General features: G+C 42.6%; 1 protein-coding gene across 6 annotated transcripts in view; it reads left to right on the top strand.

The window, feature by feature from the left end:
- Positions 1 to 19,483, top strand: part of SSBP3 (single stranded DNA binding protein 3) — a 166,048-nt gene that overhangs the window by 137,339 nt on the left and 9,226 nt on the right. For 2 of the 6 annotated variants that reach the window (XM_083510122.1, XM_083510123.1), the window contains exons 6-12: positions 6,384 to 6,464; positions 7,339 to 7,398; positions 11,224 to 11,290; positions 11,405 to 11,481; positions 16,781 to 16,845; positions 16,969 to 17,017; positions 18,717 to 18,752. In XM_083510122.1, coding sequence (XP_083366248.1) covers positions 6,384 to 6,464; positions 7,339 to 7,398; positions 11,224 to 11,290; positions 11,405 to 11,481; positions 16,781 to 16,845; positions 16,969 to 17,017; positions 18,717 to 18,752 — 435 coding nt within the window. Of the gene's footprint in view, positions 1 to 6,383; positions 6,465 to 7,338; positions 7,399 to 11,223; positions 11,291 to 11,404; positions 11,482 to 16,756; positions 16,846 to 16,968; positions 17,018 to 18,716; positions 18,753 to 19,483 lie in introns of all 6 variants that reach the window. The other 4 variants (XM_083510126.1, XM_083510125.1, XM_083510121.1 and 1 more) reach the window with 3 other exon arrangements.

Below are 19,483 nucleotides of genomic sequence, written 5' to 3'. Positions count from 1 at the left end.
ACAACAGTCTTTCTCAACAAACTACAGAATTGTGGCCACCATCATGTGCAGAGATGGAGAATATATAGCCTTATACAATTGTGTTCCAGCCTGAGCCAGTAGTCCAACAACATAATGGGCCACACGTTCCCCATCCTTGCAGTTGTAGTTAGGCAGGTGCCTTTGAAAATGCACAGGCAGAGCTTGTTGATGAGCTCTTATGTCCCCAGCCCCTAAAACCTGTTCATGAGGAAGCCCAGTCTAACTAGGGCTAGTAATAAAACTGACATCTGTGAGGAACGCTTTTAAAAAGCGTTTTTGCTAGTGGTCATCGTTGCATCCTGTGGAAAAACAGTTCTAAGTTTAGATAAAGATCAGTAGTTTTATATTGTGTAGTTGGTGCACAAAGGGGGTTCTTAACTGAGGCAGGGATGTTTGCGTTCTGTTTTGGATCTTTTCACTTGACATTTTTAAGAAATTGGGCATAACATGGACATCTTGACCGGCCTGTTAAGGTGCTCTTCCATTCACTACTCCTATGCATGTGATAATCGGCAGCGGCTTGCCACTGTCCTTGAGGCTAATGCCAAATAGTGTGAAATAGTGAGTGGCTGTGTGGGAAAAGTCCCTATGTACATTAGACTCCCTTCCCTTCTCTCTAATGAATGAGATTATCCTCCTCGCCACTGCCCTCCAGAAAAAGTCACATAATACTTGCCAACTTTGACGTTCAAGTACCGTTCCATTGCCTGTTCCCAGTGTTATGGGATCCTCCCTAATATGCTTCACAATCTGCTATGAGTTTCAATATTTTGAATATTTAGAAAAGTATTCTGCAGATTTCATCCATTGGTTATTTGTACCATTTCCAAGTAATTGATTGTGTTTAAAAACCACACATCTTATCCAAGCTCCAGATCTCCTGCAATTTTTCAACCAGCTGATCTTACAGTGGTGTCTGGTTGCTTTTTTCTTTTTCTTTTTAAGACATGTGGGTCTGCCATTAACCGTTCTGTAGCTTACTGACATAAAGAAAGAAAGTTTTGCCAGGGTTTTTTTTTCTCTTTAGCAGAATTTTTATTAGGCTTGCTTTGTTTATCCATGGTATTCTTCTGGGGTCCCCAGGTGGCACTCGTGGTATTCTCAAATCCCCTCCAAGGCCACCAAACACCCCCAAAATTTAAAGAAATTGCGTTTGGTTTGGTTAGTTGGCAGCTTTTGGAGAAGGGTCTGGGGCTTGGGGGTTTTTGTGGGGAGGTTATAGGGTCTCTCTGCATGTTGCTTGTGGAGGGAGTTCTGAGCAGCACCAGTGTCTTCTGTAAAATGGATGTTTTTTTAGATTTCCAATTGTGCCTCCAAGCCCAAAATGTTTGTGATTTCTGTTATAATCGTCCTTTTCTTTAGCTAATTTGGAAGTACCGATGCATAAAAATGTACAGTGGTCAAACTGGCAAAGTGCTACTTCTCAGCCATTTTCTAAATAACATTTTGCTACAAATGGAATTTGGTTGCCATACATACTTCTGCAATTGCAAAAGAAACTTCTCAATGTGGATGCTTATTAGTAGCATATACATCAAGTAATGGGACACCTAGAGGTGGTTCAGATATAAATGGCTCTCTTAAACTGTGGTAAAGAAATAGAGGACAGGCCATGAAATCACTTTGTCCCTTGCCTTAACCTCCCTCCTGTCTAAAACAAATTTGTCCTACACACCTTGATCATAGTTTTAAGCATTACTTTGGTATCAATATTACATGGTGATTGGGGCTGTCCTCTTAACAAGGATTTAAAAAGTGCATAATCCTGTGACTTACTCCTGGTCAAGAAAGGTTTTTCATTATGTCTGCAGGCATTAATGCAGAAATAACACATCTGTGTTACTACTCTATGGAATCAATATGTCGTTCCATGATGGAAGAAAGGCAGGATAAATATAAGGAAATAAATACTTCATTCTGTATTGGCCATGTTCATTAACGGAGACTAGTGGGCACTTCAGCAATGGTAAATCTGTGATGTCTACTTAATTGATGAAGGTTGGCACTGGCTTCTTAAAATCCTGAGGTTCATCTCTCAACATTTATTATGTGGAGAGGCAGGATTCCTGATTTAGGCAAGCTTATTTTAGATTTATGTTTTAGCCTTTAATTATTTCAATATAGGAGAACCACAAAATAATTTGCTCATAAGTTCAAGGAAGGAGAGGTTGATAACTGAAGGCAAAGAAGCTTCTACATTATAGCAGTATGGCAAGTGCTGGCTCTGTAAGATCAGTGGTGAAGGTTTTGAAAGGGATTATTGGTGTGAGTTTCCTCTGGAACTTTTATTCTTGTGTTTGGTGAATACCTATGAGAATGTAAATCCTGTAGGTCACGACTTGCTGTTCTGTAGTTGCAATGAAGTAGTGGGAACAGCATTAAGTATGCTTAACTTCCTTGAGGTGTTTCCCCGCCCCCCAGTCCTATGAACATTTTATCTTAAAAACCAATTTACTTGATTGTTGCCATTAATGAATGTGTGTAAAGTAGTTGAATAGTTGGGTAGTCGCTCTGAGCTTTCCAAAAACGGTTCTTATTTGGAAGTGCTGGATTTCCTTTAGTACTTGGCTAATGATACAGTTGGGAAAGATAATGGTTTTGTCGTTTTCTTTTCACTACCCTTTTCAATTAACAGCAGATTATTTCTTCTTGCAAACTACAGTGTGTCAGAAAAAGAAGTTATCTCTTTAGGTGACATGGGTGAAGCAAAGGACTATAATCTTTTAGGTTATGTCTTTAGTAAAAAATATTCCATGTTCTCAGACTTCTTATAGGGGAAACTAGCATGGGGTAATGGATAGCATTGGACTTCAACCAAAGAGATTCATTTTGCAGTGAGCTTTGCACCAGACACCTCTCCTCTGAATGTACTTTGCCCTGAGCTCAGTGTAAGAAAGGTGGGATTAAGACAGGGGTAGGCCACCTAAGGCCCGTGGGCCAGATGCGGCCCAATCGCCTTCTCAATCCGGCCCACGGATGGTCCAGGAATCAGCTTGTTTTTACATGAGTAGAATGTGTGTTTTTATTTAAAATGCATCTCTGGTTTATTTGTGGGGCATAGGAATTTGTTCATATTTTCCCCCCAAAATATAGTCCGGCCCACTACATGGTCTGAGGCATGGTGGACCGGCCCACGGCTGAAAAAGGTTGCTGACCCCTGGATTAAGATGTAAATAAAATAAACTTGCATATAAACTATGCTATAAAATAAATTAGATTGATGAAATGGGGGTAATTCTTTTGTTCCATGGAGACTTAGGTAGATCATATTAGCTACATGGCTTCTTGGTCAAAGCTACTTCAAATATGATGTTAACAAACCTAAAATAAGAGTTTCTTTCTGAGGTTACCATTGACATGTTTGATAGAAATGTGGGAGTCATGAAGCAAGGCATTTCAGGGGTATATGTTAATATATCTGGCACAAGGAGCAATTGTTATGCATTTGAATGAATCCCAGGTTCTAGGCTGCGTTCTGTTATGTTGCTGTTGCGTATAACCCCAGTGCTGACTTTTCCTGTTCTAAAAGAACCTTGATGCTTCCCATCCTCCTATACCATGAAAGTCATACCCAAGCCTCATTGGGATTCTGCAGTCATGAAGACCTTGACATTGTTCTTCCAGACAGAGTGGAAATGTTAAGCTCTAGGACTCATCTGCAGCTACTGCTTAGAGGCGATCAGAGAGGGCTTAGGCAGTCTCAATGGCTGAAAGCAAGCTACCATTGATAACAGCAACAGTTGCCTACTCATTGCCATTTCATTGGGTTGGGCACTGACACCTCACACAGAGAATTACTCAGTAGAAGTTTCATTTAAAGTGGGAGTTTCTTTGGTCTAGAGAAGATAAAGTGTTTACATGAAGGTAGCACATTTACGGACAGAGGTTACAGAGTGCTCTGATCTCAAAAGGCATCCACATAGCAGCCGACTTTTTCTGTTCCAATTTAAATTGTGCAAACTTTATGTGTTTACCATCCCAGAGACCATTTTCAGTTGACTTTAAAATAATTGTATTACTTGCAGTATGCTCCAGACAACTCCTTCCTTTAATTGTGTGTAATTGAAAAAGTTGTTTTTGATTTTCTGGAACCTAAAAGAGGCACAAGGACTTTTTGTGGTTTTGTGAAGAGGTCAAAGCACATGATAAGCTGAGAAAAAATTCTCCTTGCTGCACAGTGATTGCTTCTTAAAAGTTGATTTTGTTAGGTACAGAGGTTTCCCATGCATTTCAAAATACTTGATGGCGGGGGTCTAATTCTCTGCTTTTAAGTCTTTGAGATGGGGGGAAAGCTACATTTGAAACATACTTCATACCTAACACTATATTCATGTATTTTGTATATAGATATCAGTACTGGAGAAAAAAATAACCTGTGAGAAGCAACCCTTAATTCTCAGTTAAAGGAGTTAATGAGCAAATATTAGCACCCTATGTACAATGGATCGTATTAATTCAAAGGAAAATCAGTTTCTACGATCCCGTAAACATAACCTGGAGGATCAGCAGAGTGTCTGCTTCTGTTTAGAGCTCTGTTTGCATCTTTCCGTGTTAACTCTTTAACAATTTCTCCCCCTCTTTTATTTACATTGCACTCAAGTTTCCCTGGTACAAAAGATTTGCAGGTGCAAATATGTCCTGCCTTCATTAACTTCCCCTCCCCTTTTAAATTTATGTGATTTCAATTTTCCTTCCCTGTACTGTTAATTAGGGGATCCTCTAATCAGTACCATTATCACAGTGGTATTCATGTTTAGGAAAGCTGCTAAACAAATGCTTGCAAAATTGCTAAATGGCTAATTAATGTCTGTTAATTAAGAAAATTGCTCATGGTAACAAACCGTGCCATTGCTGGCAGCAGCTAGAAGGCGAACACTTGTTGAAATTACTAACATGGCAGGTATAGAACATCTGTTCCTCTGCTTTTCCTGAAGTGTGTAGCTGATTCTCATAATGTACTTACAAGTCTTGTTTGCTTTCCAGACCAATTACAATTTTGTGTTTGTTTGAGAGAGAAAAAATTACACAGGGAACATGTGTACATCATAGTGCGAATTTGGTTATTCATGTTCAAGAACTCACTTTTTTTGAAATAAACTTCTTGTTTTCTGGGATTCCAGGAATGGAGGGAATTAAAATTATGTTTAATCCTACAGCCCTGCATTGCAGGGTTGAAACTATACAAATGAATCTTTTTCTTCTCAGGCGCATATAAGCTCTCCCCCCCCCCCCCCGGTAAAATCATATCTGCATGCAAGATTAATTGTTGCCTCAATAGATAGTTAATCTTGGTGAAGGACCGCAGTTCTGGTCTAAAAAATGTGAAACTATAGTCTTGTGTGTAGAAATGATAAGTTATTGCTGCTGCTACAAACTTCCTAGAATTGGAAGTCTAGGTAAAGCATGGAAACATGTTATTAAGCATTTTTATTTTTATTCTTATCATCATCATAAACCTTCTTGTTAACTTTCTCTTGTTCTAAATTCTTAAGCCAAGTGGCAAATGAAAACACAGAAAAGTACTATTGCTAATCTAATAGGAATATATTGTGGGTGAGCTAGTTTTGTATGTGTTCTTCAAGCACTTATCTAGATGCATTTAATAGTGCAGGCTTGTGGGAGACTGAAACAGTACAGTGCAGTACACCTGGGGGGGCTTTTTGTTCAGCTTGTATAAGTTGTATTGCCCAGACCAATATCATGATCCATACAGCCAATGCAGATTTGCATTTTGTTTTGTTTTGTTTTTTGTTTACCCAAATCTGCTGAATTACATAATTTGAATAAAGCGTGCCTGAACGCGGGCAGATGCCAGGGCACAGTTGGCGGACATGTTGCATTTCTGCGGTGCCATGTGTGCAATTTCCAGTGTGAGACTAGACGAGGCAGGTTTCCCCCCACCCCCACTCCAGATATTTTGGAGACTTTTTGTGTTAATTGAGATCACAGTTTGCATTTATTAAGGTTCGGCAATGAAAACATTTGCTTGCAGGTTATGTGCTGCCACACATTGCACCTATTTTAGTCTGTCCGCACAACAGTAAAATTCCAGCACCGAGCAGCAATTCCAGCGTTGGACTCACTAGCGATCCCATCACAAATGTCAGAGGGCACAAGCTGTGTCGCTCACTCAGAATTAACAGCTCATTTGATGTGCTTTGACAGTTATTGGTTCTTTGCCCACATTCTCCCCCCCCCCTGCCCCCCAATTTCTATTTCTTTTTCTTTTGGAAGTTTGCGATGTTCAGAAACAAAACATTCATTCCCTGTGAAGATTCGCCAGCTTCTCCTGTTAAGCCAGCTCTTTTCCTGCACATTCATGTGCCTGACCTATAACCACCTTCTGCTATCTAACCTCACAGGGACCGCCTGGCTCTCAGCCCTCGCCACACGCACAGCCTCCACCTCACAACCCCAACAGCATGATGGGACCCCACAGTCAGGTAAAGACATCGCAGGGCACTGCTGTGATATGTGTGTTCTGTGTGAACTCTCAAAGCATGTGGGAGCCACACCCTTCCGCTAACTTAACCAGCGAGCAGCTCCAGGGTAGTTTGCGGAGCGTTGTGAATTTACATCCACTCAAGATCCCGGGACCCCAAAATCGTTTTCATTCCACCTCATCTCACCTCCGCTAGGAAGTCTGTTCCTCTTGGCTGCATTTGTTCCATTGACATCAGATTACAAAGTAGCTTTCGATTTTCAGACATGCTAATTTACATACAAATATCATTATTTTTTAATCCTCCCCCCCCAACCCCGACCAGCATTAAGACAATCGTTGTACGGTTTAAGTGCTTGTTTTCACTACTTGTCATTGAATTGTTTTAAACTCTTCTCCCCAAACCGCACTTTCATTTACCAGTCTGTTTAAAAAGTATCTTAATATTCGCTTGGTAATTTCATTTGTGCTAATTTTAATTCTTGTCAAAAATTATTAAAACCATCCTAACCTTAAACAAATAAATACAGTAAAGCACAACAAATGTCAAAGACTTAAGAGTCTAAATATTTCTTATCAGCAGGGTTTTGTTTTGTTTTTTTAAAAAATGCTTCTGTGTGTATATGTGTCAAGTCTAATTACAAGTTGAATGGAATGCAGTATATTAAATCTTTCGTTCATTTGGCCTGGAATTCACCTCAGAAATGTTCTGCTAATCAAATGCTCGGTTTGGGGAGTTTGTGTGTACGTGTGTAGAATAAGGGAAATACAATCAATTTTGGTATTTTAAAGAGCAGTTGTGAAGGAAGTGGTTATAATGTTTACTTCCACTTTTGAGCGTTCATTGCCACTGAACTCATTTTATATGCTTACAGCCTTTTATGTCACCAAGATACGCAGGAGGTCCCCGGCCCCCAATCAGAATGGGAAATCAGGTATTGTATTTCTTCAGTATTCGCAGCTAAAGCACGATTGAGGCTTTAGATGTTTATTCTTTCATTCATGTACTTTTTAACACTGGGGTTGCAATGAGTTACCACACACAGACAGACAAACATACACTCATTTCTTAAAGGGGGGGGGGGTTGTAAAGCTCTCAGGTGATCTTTTGCCCACAAGATAATAAATGCATATATGTAGTAAATAGTGGGAGCTTAAGGGCAGAAGGATGTCCTGTCTGTAGCCAGCTTGTCATTTGTAAGTGGAGTTCATGCAAACCAGATTGTAAGATGTGCACAGAAGATTTACCGACTCTCAAAAAAAATCTGCCATCCTATTGAGTGTCATGCTTTTCTGGCCTTTCTTGACCAATGATCACATTAAATTCCTCTTTGAAATTGCTGCAGGAGGCTAGAACATAACAAGAACTCTGTTGGATTAGACCAAAGGCTTATCTAGTTTCAGCATCCTGTTTCCCACAGCAGCCAACTAGAGATGCCTCTTGGGGAAACCCACAAGGAGGACATGAGGGCAGAAACTCTCCCTCCTGCTGCGGTTTCCCAGCAACTAGAATTCAGAGACATTGTGCCTCCGTTCCTGGAGGTAGCACAAAGCCATCACGACTAGGTATCCCTTGAAAGCTTTGTCCTCCATATACACCAACCACCTGCACATTTCCAAAACAATAACAATAATAAGGAATCTTGTATGCAGTTTAAATTCCTTTTTATAACTCTGTGCAGGATTAAAATATATATATATTTGTGGTTTACGTGGTGTTGTTTTTTTTGAAAAATGTACATCCAGTGCCATCACACTCACTTATGGCTTTGTAAGTGGACTTGCCAAAACTGGAGCAGAGAGTTATCATGTTCTTGGCTGTGTTGGATCTCACCTATCCTCAGTTGCAGAGGTCCTCTGTCCATTTTGTTTGAACTGTGCATAGCTCCTTAAGGGACCCATAAAGCTATGCAGGAGTTTCACAGCACCTTAGGAGTTTCACGGCACCTTTTATGCATCACATATTTCTAAGTTTTATATCAATATATCCATTTTGGAATACCAGTTCTCTGTCTAAGTTACAGCCAACAACTCCTTTTAAGTAGTGAGGTTAAGAGGGATCTGGACTATTTTTTTAAAAAAATATTTTTTAAAGAAAATGTCCAAATTGCAAACTTGCTTATAGCTAGAGAGAGAGACGATATCTGTCTTTTCTCTCCAGCTTTATCAAAATATGGAAGGCACATTATGAAGTTGAAAGGATTTGTTGCCCAAGAAAAAAGGAATCTTACCATTTCTACAAAACGTGTTGACGTATTTTAAATACAAATGGCATCTTCATAATCTGTTCACTTCTGTTAAGTAAGGAAGGAAGGGGAAACGCTATCACCCTTGTTGATGAAATGTCATCTGTGTTGGCAAACAGATAACTTTCTTTAACGCAGTGCATTTCCCAAATGTATACCTTAAAATTGCACTGGCATCAGTAGCATTTCATTCAAGGACCTTCACTGTGAGACTCAGGCTGCATATGGATGACAGCTTTTTAAAAAATGAAGATATATGATAGATTCATGAGGAATGGGATATGCACACGTGGGCATCTGCAGGGAGGATAAGGAGAGTATCAAACCTCCCCCACCCACCTGATAAGCCATCTTCCCTGGATTCCAAGTTTTCATTACAAAAAGAAGTGGAGGGGAAGCAAGTCTTCAGCCCTTGTTGAACCTGAAATATGAGGCAAAATATGCAGGTGCTACTCTGCTCATTTGTTTTGTTAAAAAATATATATGAGCCTGTTCCTTTTTCTGTATTTTTAGCCAATGAATGAAGGCATAGCAATGACTGATGTTTAGGAAAGCAGATCTAGCCAATTAGGCAAGAGAGAAATGGTATATTTAAGAAACTTCCTGGCTTATTTTAAAGCTTTTGTTTTTCTCCAGTGAGGAAGTCATTGTTGTCGAATGGGGGGGGGTCAGGTACCTAGGCGTTAATGTAGCTGAGACTGGAGTAAAGGTACCCCAAACCAAAAGGTAGCAGCAAAGATGGAAGTTCATGATCTTTCTAACTTGGGTCTTATTTCACCCCCCCCAAAAAAGTGATACCCCGTGAGTTTGTAACCCGTAGACTCAGCTATGCAGCTGCAAATGTGTTGGGAAGTGCAATACGCTAGACACTAGATGGCAACTGTGAGCTATAGCAAATTCAATGTATTTTTCAAAAGGATTTTTTTTAAAAAAGCAACATTTTCACAACATTTAAAAAATGCATGCAGATTCTACCCTGATCAAAACTTACCCTGCCAGTGCAGATAAACTCCATCACTGTTGTAGCTATATAGGTTTATTTATAAAGATTTGAATATAACTTTCACTTCCAAAGTGGTCCCAAAGCAGTTTACAGTAAAAATAAATATAAACCTAGTGATAAAACAAAGCAGTTCACACACTAAAACCTGCAGTAATGGAGGCTATAGTGTACTAAAACTCCCGAGCAGATTCAACCAAGCCCTCCAAAAACCTGGGAGGGCAGTTGTTTATGTCAAAGAAGGCCCTGAATGGCATGGCTTCTAAGTGATGGTGCCATTACTGATAAGGCCCTACCCTATATCCCCACACTGTGAACAAGAAGGAGCCCCCTGAGACAATCCAAGAGCCCAGGCTGGGTGGTGTGGGTAGAAGTGCTCGATAAGATACCTAGGTCCCCATCCATTGAGGGGCTTTTAAAGTTAGCTAGTCTCCAGTGTATGCATTTTCAATATGCTTGTGGAATATATAGGTGCTTGTGAAGGATGCTTATATTTAGCAGGTAACTGGAGGGGGGTGTTTGCAAAACACCCACAAACCAGATAAACACAGATGAACTTAAGGACCAAACCTAGAAGAATATTTAGCATCAAAAGAGTTGCCACAGTCAGTTAGCCCACTCAAACACCTGGAGCTATTTTACTCTGGCTTTACGGCATGAAAAGCATGATTTTTGAAAGCGCTATAGAAAAGGAGGCTTGTTTTTTGAAGAAGGGCAGGAGTGGACAAAATTACAAATTGTGTCAGTAAGCCCATTTGGCCAAGGTAATGCAAAGGTGAAAGGCATTTCTAGAAGACCGTCAACAACTGGAAGGAAAGGACTTCTTAATTCTTCCTTCTGATTCTCCCCTAGAAATCCCCTTTTTTCAATGGGCTAGTAGACAAGGGGGTTGTAGCATTCAACTATGCACACGTGAGACTCTAGGAACTGATGATAGATGAACTGGGATAAATAAGAGATATCACTTACCCATTCAGGGAATAAAGCGGAGGCCATTCTCCACCTACATGTGTATTGTGAAAATGATGTCCCATATGTTACATTTTTCTCATACAAATAAATGGTACTTTTAAAAATGCTGCTTTTTTCATTCCGCTCCCTCTGCCATACCTACCTTTCACTGTTGGCTTAGGGGAAAGTCGGCCAAGAATAACTGGAATGGGGGGGAAGTTTTCCTGTTCCTTTTTGAAGGAGTATTTCTAGGGAAGATTAAGCCTATCCTCGAATCAACCATGTTTCCTCTGCAGACAACCACACAATGGCAATATGAGACAAATGCAGGGCTTATAGCATAAGGGGGCAGTTCTACCCTCACCCTTGTCGGTAAATTGACCCATTTCCTTGACGTCTAATGCTTTTGGGTATAGATATAAAAGCAGCTGAGCCAAAAGGGCCTTCAGCCCATGACTGGTTTTTCTAATTGCAGCAGCAAATGTAACAAAGCAATATTGATAATTGTACTGTGCATCTCCCAAGTATTTGATTTCCTCAAAATTGTTTCATTTCCCCCATAGCCTCCAGGGGGTGTTCCTGGTACACAGCCCTTGCTGCCCAACTCAATGGACCCCACACGACAACAAGGTAAATGTGATTCGGCTTGTCTGCAGGTGTTCTTTCCCCTTGGCCTATCCTTTCACCAAGTGCATTACTCTCCAGTAATAAAGTAACATCTTCCTGTCTCTCTTCTCTCGCTAGGGCATCCCAACATGGGAGGGCCAATGCAAAGGATGAATCCTCCACGAGGAATGGGGCCCATGGGTCCAGGTCCACAGGTAAAACCTGGGCAGAGCATTTCCTACCCTGTCCAGTGCCAAACAATAGCTTTGCTACTTTATGAAGTTAGCGAGCAAAACATCATAAAAGCAGCCTCTGGGAGCTTGAAGAGCTAGGAGCACTTCCATTCCTCCCAAACCTTTTCTTCCTCACCATTAGCGATAATGCATTTTACATTAGTGTGTTTACATGTGTCTGGATGGGGGCGGGGGGGGGGGAATCCCACCTTCCAACATCTAGTTATGGCTTCAGAAGTGAACATCCTCATATCACGTACTTCATGTGCTCACCTGCTCCCACCTTCCATCTTTGCTCTTTTCATCCAAATGGGCAAACTCCGGTTTAATTGGACTCTGGTCAGGAAAGAATCTTACAACTTGAGATGCTAACCCTTAGGTGGGGTGGGGGTTTTGCGGGTACAATGCTGAATTTATTTCACTTAATTGTTGTGGTTTTTTTGAATAATAAAATTTGCTGCAGTTTATTCTGCGCTTTATAGCACCGGCAGACACCCTATCGACTATGCAGGTCGACCCAAAAGGTGCTTGCTTTTTCTTTTCTTTTTTGCTGCACAGCAAAGTTGGCTATATGATGTATACAGCAAAGTGTATATGATGTCCATACTTCGCATTTACTACATACTGCAAGAGGAATGATGGAGGAGGGCTGACAAGTTACTTCTCAGATGCATGCCATGGGCCAATCATGGCCCGTATCTGCTTTTATACAGTTCTGCTTCAGTCTTGGATCCCAGCATTGCTACCTCTGGTGGTAGCATCCCCTCAGCAGAACTCCACTCAGGGAATGCTCCCGCCAGTGGACGTTGTGGGAGGTGGCATTCACCTACTCACCCCTTCCTTCTGCAGCCCCTTGTATCTCCCTAAAATCGGCTCTGGAGGGTTGGAGGCTCTCTGGGACAGGGGGAAAGGGTTGTGTGGGGGGGGGGAGAGAACACAGCAAAAAGCTCCTTCCCCACTTCCTCTTCTGGATCAAGCACCTTCTGAGGACAGAAGGAACAATTCAGTTAGTGGGAACAATTCAGTTAGTTGAATCCGTACCTCAGGGTTTGACCCTTAAGGATCTGGACAACTTCGTAGGCTGCCTAGAAAGCCATTGCTCCTAGATACCTAATTATGTTGCAATACGTCTGTTTTGTGGGTTCTGTTGGGACTCTCTGAGCCAACAGATCAGTGTGAGAAGCTTCCAAGGGGACAGATGGTTTCAGATGGTGAAGAGAGAGAGATACAAGGTCCTCTCTCCAGTCTCTCGGCTGGTCCACTTTTTGTGCCATGGTTGGATCAGGTTATTGAGGTGCATGATGCATATTTACTTGTTATAAATAAGTGTTGATGGATGGTACTGAGGAATGTGCATCTCTTCTTTCACAGGCTTGCCGCTTCCCTGTGGAGCTTCCTTTGCAATCCTGCTCTCTGCTTGTTCTCTTAGCATGCTTCTTCCTGAAACCTGACAAGCTCAGATACCTCTCTTTGCTTTCTCATATTAAACTTTAGGGACATTCAGGCCAGATTTTCCTTGACTTGGGGTAGTTACAGATGATCATTTAACTCATGGTCTCTTAAAGCATTGCTCATGTAACCATATGGAAAGCCTGGTCATTAGTAATACTCAGCTACACAGTGAGGCTTTTCTGTAGTGTCCAATCCAATAGACTGAGGCACCTGTATCACATGGTTTGATACTAGAGATGACCAGCTTGCCACATGTGCACTTCAGAAAACAGTTGCAGGGGAACCATAACCAGTGGCCACATTTTAGTGAGGTCCCTTGCACTTTCTGAAACTTCTTTTGGGATTAGCTATCTGTGCAGTGGCTCAGTTCAGACAGCCTTCCAAGCCATGATTATGGTTCAGTGTTTGAAGGAACAGCATAGAAAACCGACTACAGATTCGACACCAGAACCCCAGCACACCATGAGTCCCTCACTAAAACTGATACTAAGAAAATGTCAGCATACCAAGGGATGTATTAACAGGGCCTAGTACATGTCAGAAAAGCGGCTTGCTTCTTTCACTCCCATCTCCCCTGTCATTTTTACTAATACTATCAGGTTTGTCAATTTCAGCAACTGTGAAATCGTAATCATTTAAAGTGTTGAACTACCACTTTAAAAGGGGGGGGGACGTGCATAAAACGTTTCCTTGGGTTTCCTTGCAAATCGCTTTCATCCAGTAATACCCTGTGAAGTTCTTTGGATCTGCAGCTGCAGCAAAAGTGTTGACCCTTACAAACACCATTCCTAGGGAGCCACCTGTGATAAGTCAGCCCAGCACTTAAGGTTCTGCTGCTATTACCAGATTAACCTCAGGGTCAGCAAGTGTAAGGAGAAGGCTTTAAGTCAGACCATCTGTTTTCAGGCTAGGACTGGCAATAGCTGAGCAGGAGGCATAGGCAAGTGCAGAAGGAGGGCTTAGACTTGGAGAAAGTGGGCAGAATAATAGTTGCCTGCTATTAGGAACAACTTTACTCGAAGGATCTTGATAACTCTGTGACAGCATCGTTGCAAAGAAAACAATTGGAATAGGTGCAGTATGAGCCCACGTTTCAATCTTCTGCATCTAATTTACACAAATTAATCCTGTTTATCATAATACATCAGCCTTCGTCTACCCAGGAACTTCAAGTTGTTGTCCATTTGCCCCAGCCAGCATGACCAATGATCAGGAATGGCCGAAGTTGTAGTCTGGAGAGCCCCAGGTTTGGAAAGGGCTGTGCAGCATAGCATCTGAAGGGGAGTGCAAAAGAGGAAGATAAATACCGTATTTTTCGCTCTATAAGACACACTTTTTCCCTCCTAAAAAGTAAGGGTAAATGTGTGTGCGTCTTATGGAGCGAATGCAGGCTGCACGGCTATCCCTGAAGCCAGAACAGCAAGAGGGATTGCTGTGCAGCAATCCCTCTTGCTGTTCTGGCTTCAGGGATAGCCACGCAAAGCCTCTTAAACAACATTTCATTCAGAATTTCTTCTTCTTGTTGTTTTCCTCCTCTAAAAACTAGGTGCATCTTATGGTCCATCTAATAGAGCGAAAAAATATGGTAACTGAACTTCTTGATACTGGTGCAAAGTATGAATTTGTCCATTAGAACACCAGTTGAAGCCACACACCTCCAGGAAAGCAAGAGAAAAAAGAAAGAAAGTTGCTTGCATCATAATCATTCCGGCAAGCTTAGATTCCAATAGCTTTGTTATCTATTTTAATGGTCTGGCACTGTTAGTGATGGGTACAAAGCTCTTAATAGTCCCTGATGTGTTATTATAACAGCTTGCATCTGTTATAGTTGTGTCAGCCAAACAAAGACTGCTTCAAAACTTTTGGATGTGCTGTACAACTTGGACAAGCCATGTGCTTGCCATCCCCACCAAGGGGCGTACTTAAGAGTGATTTCATTCCATTGGCGTTGTAGTTACGTAGGCATCTGCCGTGGTTGAATTTGCAGCTGTTGTTAAGTGTAGGTGCATGGAGTCTTTCTAAAGCCACGCATGAAATGTGTGTAGAAGAGCATTCCCTGTGTCTAGCTCTTGCTGTGGGTGCGGAGTTGGGGGGGGGAGTCATTTTTTGTCCCTTTGGTGCTTGCTTCTCATTCCAAAATAGCATTGGTCCCTGTTCCCAGCCAATAAGAGTTTAAACATGTCATTAATGAAAGTGTGGGGAAGGAGCTGTCCCACTTGTCCTGTGTTACCTGAAGTTAGCGAGGCAGGTGGAGCTCTTTGATTTGCTTTTTTTAAAAAACGGAGATTTTTAAATGACTATCTAGGTTGCCTAGCATTCAGCCAAGCAGTCTGTTTGCTTGCCAGGAGTATGGACTGTACTGATCGGCTAATGATCAGCAGATCTGTTGCCAGCTGTGGCTGCCCTCTGTCAGGAGAAATGGAAGGCCAAAGTGTTCTGTTCAAGAGTTGAGGGTTCCTGAGAAACCCTTGCAACAAAATCACAGCAGAGCTCTGCCTCGTCTTCAGCGAGCAGCTCTTCCGAGAGGGTATAAACAGTATGTAAGCCAGTTGCAATTTTGCTTTAAACTCTTTTCAAAGAGGAACCCGCTTTGAACCACCTCTCTGCTTTGTGCAGTCTACATCAGGCCCTGCAGGGCAGCCATGTTTGGAGGGGAGCCAATCAGCCAGCCAAGTGTCAGCTGTCTTTCAGGAACCAAGAAAATCGGAATCCATAGCCGCCGACTTTAGATCTAGATTTATGACTTCAGAGAGGTGGGGAGGAAGCGGCTTCTTCAGGTGTTTCAGCAAGTGCTCACATGTAGACTTCCACAATAAGCTGCCTTTTCATCCCCAGCCCTTAATCGTTAGCTTTCCGTGGGCTTCGCAGCTGTGACAGATTGGCGCCCTTTCTGTCAGATTTCATCTTTTAGATCTCCTTTGCGAAACAAGTGGGACCTAGTACAGTTCTGTAGTATCTCTCTGGTGCACAGAAGTGAATTTGTGCTCTATCTTTGGTCTGTGTTGGGGGAACCGAAAGTGTTTGCCAGCCATGTTTAATGGGAGAGAAATGACATTTTCTAGCCTAAGAATTGTCTTCTCTTTCTTGTGCATGAACACCAGTAAAGATTTGCGCAGTTTTGTGACTGGCCAGCTTTGCTGTTTTGTAACCGAATGCTCTTTACTTAGAAGCTGTTGCAAACCTTTGTGCTGTCACTATTCCCCTTTCTGAACACCCCATCACGTGCTCATTGCCTTGTCTTCCTTAAAGCAGAATCTTTCTCTCTTCTGCCCACCCCACCCCACATTTTCTCCTGCTTCTTTCCATGCAATTCTCCCACCACAACACTAAGCAAGGAATCTTAATTCTTTCATGTCTACCTCCCCCGTTTGGCTTCCTGTGACAAGCCTCTCTTTTTTGGTTTTGTTTGTTTGTGTTTATTACCTTTCAAGATAACCATCTTACATACCCTTTAGGTGCAGCTACTGCTTCCTTGATGACCAGCATTGGCCAGTGCTAGAAGCCTTAGCCCACTGGGCATTCCTGGTACACTCCTACCATGAGATGGGAATTCGGGTGGCTTCTAAGATTTTCTTCTCCACTCCCTCTTTAAAAAAAAAAATCCTTTGCCTGGTCAAAGAGCAAATTGAGAGATACCGCCGTCCTGTTTTACATTTTCAAAGTAGCCAATTTTGCCTATATGTTCATTATCATCATCTTTTCTTTTTTTTTTAATTAAAGTTCATTTTCACAAACTAACCCTCTCGTTTTTGTTTGTTTTTTTCCTTTCTCTTTTCTTCTCCGGTTTCCCTTCTCGTTATGGTAGACTGATCCTTGGTTATCATTGCAGAACTATGGCGGCGGAATGAGACCTCCACCCAACTCTCTAGGGCCCGGCATGCCTGGGATTAACATGTAAGGCACCTGCCATGCTGCTGGCTTTCTGTTGACGTTCTTACAATTCTAGATGTGGAAATCATTTTGGTTTCACGTTGTCACTCTGTACATGCTGAAGGCTTGTTTTCTCTCAAACTCCAGGGGTCCAGGAGCTGGTAGACCATGGCCCAATCCCAACAGCGCTAATTCAGTAAGTGTCCATTTATTTGAATGCCTTTGTTCTTGTAAACTTGGCCCTCATAATTTAGATTTCCTGTAGTACTTGAATTCTTCTCATTTGCCGTCTTCTGGCATTCTACTGTAGGGGTGAGATGGGACATCCAAACTAACTAGGCCCACACTGCAGCCACCATTCCAGTCTCCTTTCATGAGTTGGAGGGAGTCTCCTGTACACATGGGTCCCGCTTTCCAACCATAATGTGTTGCTGAGAAATGGCTTGTTAGGCGAGCATTCGCATAACGAGCCAATCATTTCCTTTGTTTTCTATTGGGAAATCCCACTGCATTCCCTGATAAAACAAGGCAACAGCACCACATTTCCCTACTGTATATCTACACCAGCATGGTCTCTCCACCCCGTCACCCTCCCCCAGTTCTTCCTCCATCTCTGATAAGTGCTACCGGCCTGCCCCTTTTCTTCCCGTTTTTGAACCAGTTCCACTCCCCTTGCCTGAATCTAACCAGTGAGTTAGTTGGTCAACAATGTCACTGCATGAGCCCGCGAGGACAGCCAAGGGAAGGCCTGTGGGGCTGAGCTGAGGAGCTTCCTCCGCTGGTGCAGCCGCCACCTCTTTCTCCTCCTTTTTTCGCCCCCCTCTGGCACTGAGGCCTAGGCCAAGAGTGAAGCCTATGATGAGGCTGAGGCTGGCATCAGCACCAACTCCTCTTCTTCCTCCACCAGCTACTGCAGTGACAAAACTCACTCTCTCAGCCCTGGAGAGTGGTCCTCCTCTCTTTCTTCATCCTTGGTGTCTCCCTCATTGTCCCAGCCACCAACCTGGCTGGCACTCTGTGGGCTTGGCTCTGACATGTTCTTCGCCGCTCAGGGACAGCGACTTTGCCCCCATCTCAACGACTGAGGAAGAGGCTTTGCTTGTGGGCTCGGATATACAGTAGGAAAATGTCAGGCTCACCATTGAAAATAAAGCTCACAATTAAGCAACACCATTCTCACAAGTCCAGCTGTTCAGATATCTGAATCAGCCGTTTGTATAGCAAAGTTTGGGCACAACTAAGCGAATTTTTGCATAACAAGCATTCAGTTAGCGGGACCTGCGTGTGCCGGTAGACTCTTGCTTGTTTTCCAACCCCAGAATATCAGGCTTCTAAAATGGTTGGGGAACTGCCGCAACTACAGGAATCTCCCGGCTTCAGACATTTGCCATCCAATGGCGGCCAGGGGACAGAGCTAGTGTGCTCGTTCCCACTGCCCTCCCTTGTGTGCAATCTTTTAAGAGGGTTCCTGAATCTCTGTTGAAATGTGTTGGTTCCCCTTCCCAGCATAGCTGTCAATGTTTCCCTGTTTTTAAGGGAAATTCCCTTATTCCGAATAGGACTCCTCGCAAGAAAAGGGATAAGTTGACCGCTATGCCCTCTCAGTGGGATGTGCTCCAGTGTCCCTCTGCTCCTATCTTGGGTTCTCTGAACATTTTTTTAAAAAAAGAAAGACTGAAATTATGTTATCTGGGTTGTATGTATTGCGTCTGTCTCCTGGACACAGGTAACAGTTGTTGAGACCTCCAGGTATAGGGGGGTATATAAATTCAATAATAATAATAATAATTTTATTTGTATGGACTCTTGGCCTACAGTCATCACCTGTAGGATTCATTTCCCTGTACAGTTGGTATATTTCATCAAGTAATGCCTATGCTCTGATCTTCTTGCAGATTCCATACTCTTCTTCATCGCCTGGTACATACGTGGTAGGTTTATATTTCTTTATGGGTAGTGATGTGCCGGTCCGCCATACGATTCAATATTTTGGTGTTTGCGTGCACACAAATAGGAATCCTGGCTCAGGACACAAGTTCCTGCAGGGATTTGGTTCTGTGTCTTGTGTATTCGCTTCTGCGGTGAGGCCAAGAATTCTAAGAAGTCTGAGCTACATGCTTTCTGAGGAAGCCCCTTTCTGTTCCTCCAGACAATGTGAATAAAGCCTCAGTCTTGAACATGCCTCAAAAGTAGGGAAAGAAATCCCTTAGTGACTCCAGCTGTGCAAATGATGCAGTGGTGGCGTAACTACGTTTAAGGGGTCTTGAGAACGCATTTCTGAAGTGTCGCACGGTGATTACAATTCGCGTGTCGGCGGAGAACTTTGAATGCATACTCCTCTAATTGTTCTGGAATGAGATCGTCCCAATGGCACATCCAAGAAGTACGTTGCAGCGTTCTAAGTTGCCCGTTTCTGTTTGCACCTTCTGCAGATGTGAAGGTTATAGAAGGACTGCCCCCTGTTAACTACCCTGGCAGATAGACTTGGTATGTGGTCCTTGCACAGATGTGCCCCCCCCCCCCGCTCCTCAGTAAAACCTTCATTTTTCCCGAGGCTTAAACAAAGAAATTGCACTTTGGCTACAAGAGTGCATCAAAGGTTTTAGCAGGAGATTAATGCTTGGCTGAATACCAAGGTGAGACATTGTTGCTGACAGCAGCA

Source organism: Podarcis liolepis (genome assembly GCF_965112155.1).
Source record: "Podarcis liolepis genome assembly, chromosome: 6".
Classification (NCBI taxonomy): domain Eukaryota; kingdom Metazoa; phylum Chordata; class Lepidosauria; order Squamata; family Lacertidae; genus Podarcis; species Podarcis liolepis.
The sequence above is the reverse complement of the archived record's forward strand: the minus strand, read 5'-3'. Positions and strand labels throughout refer to the sequence as shown.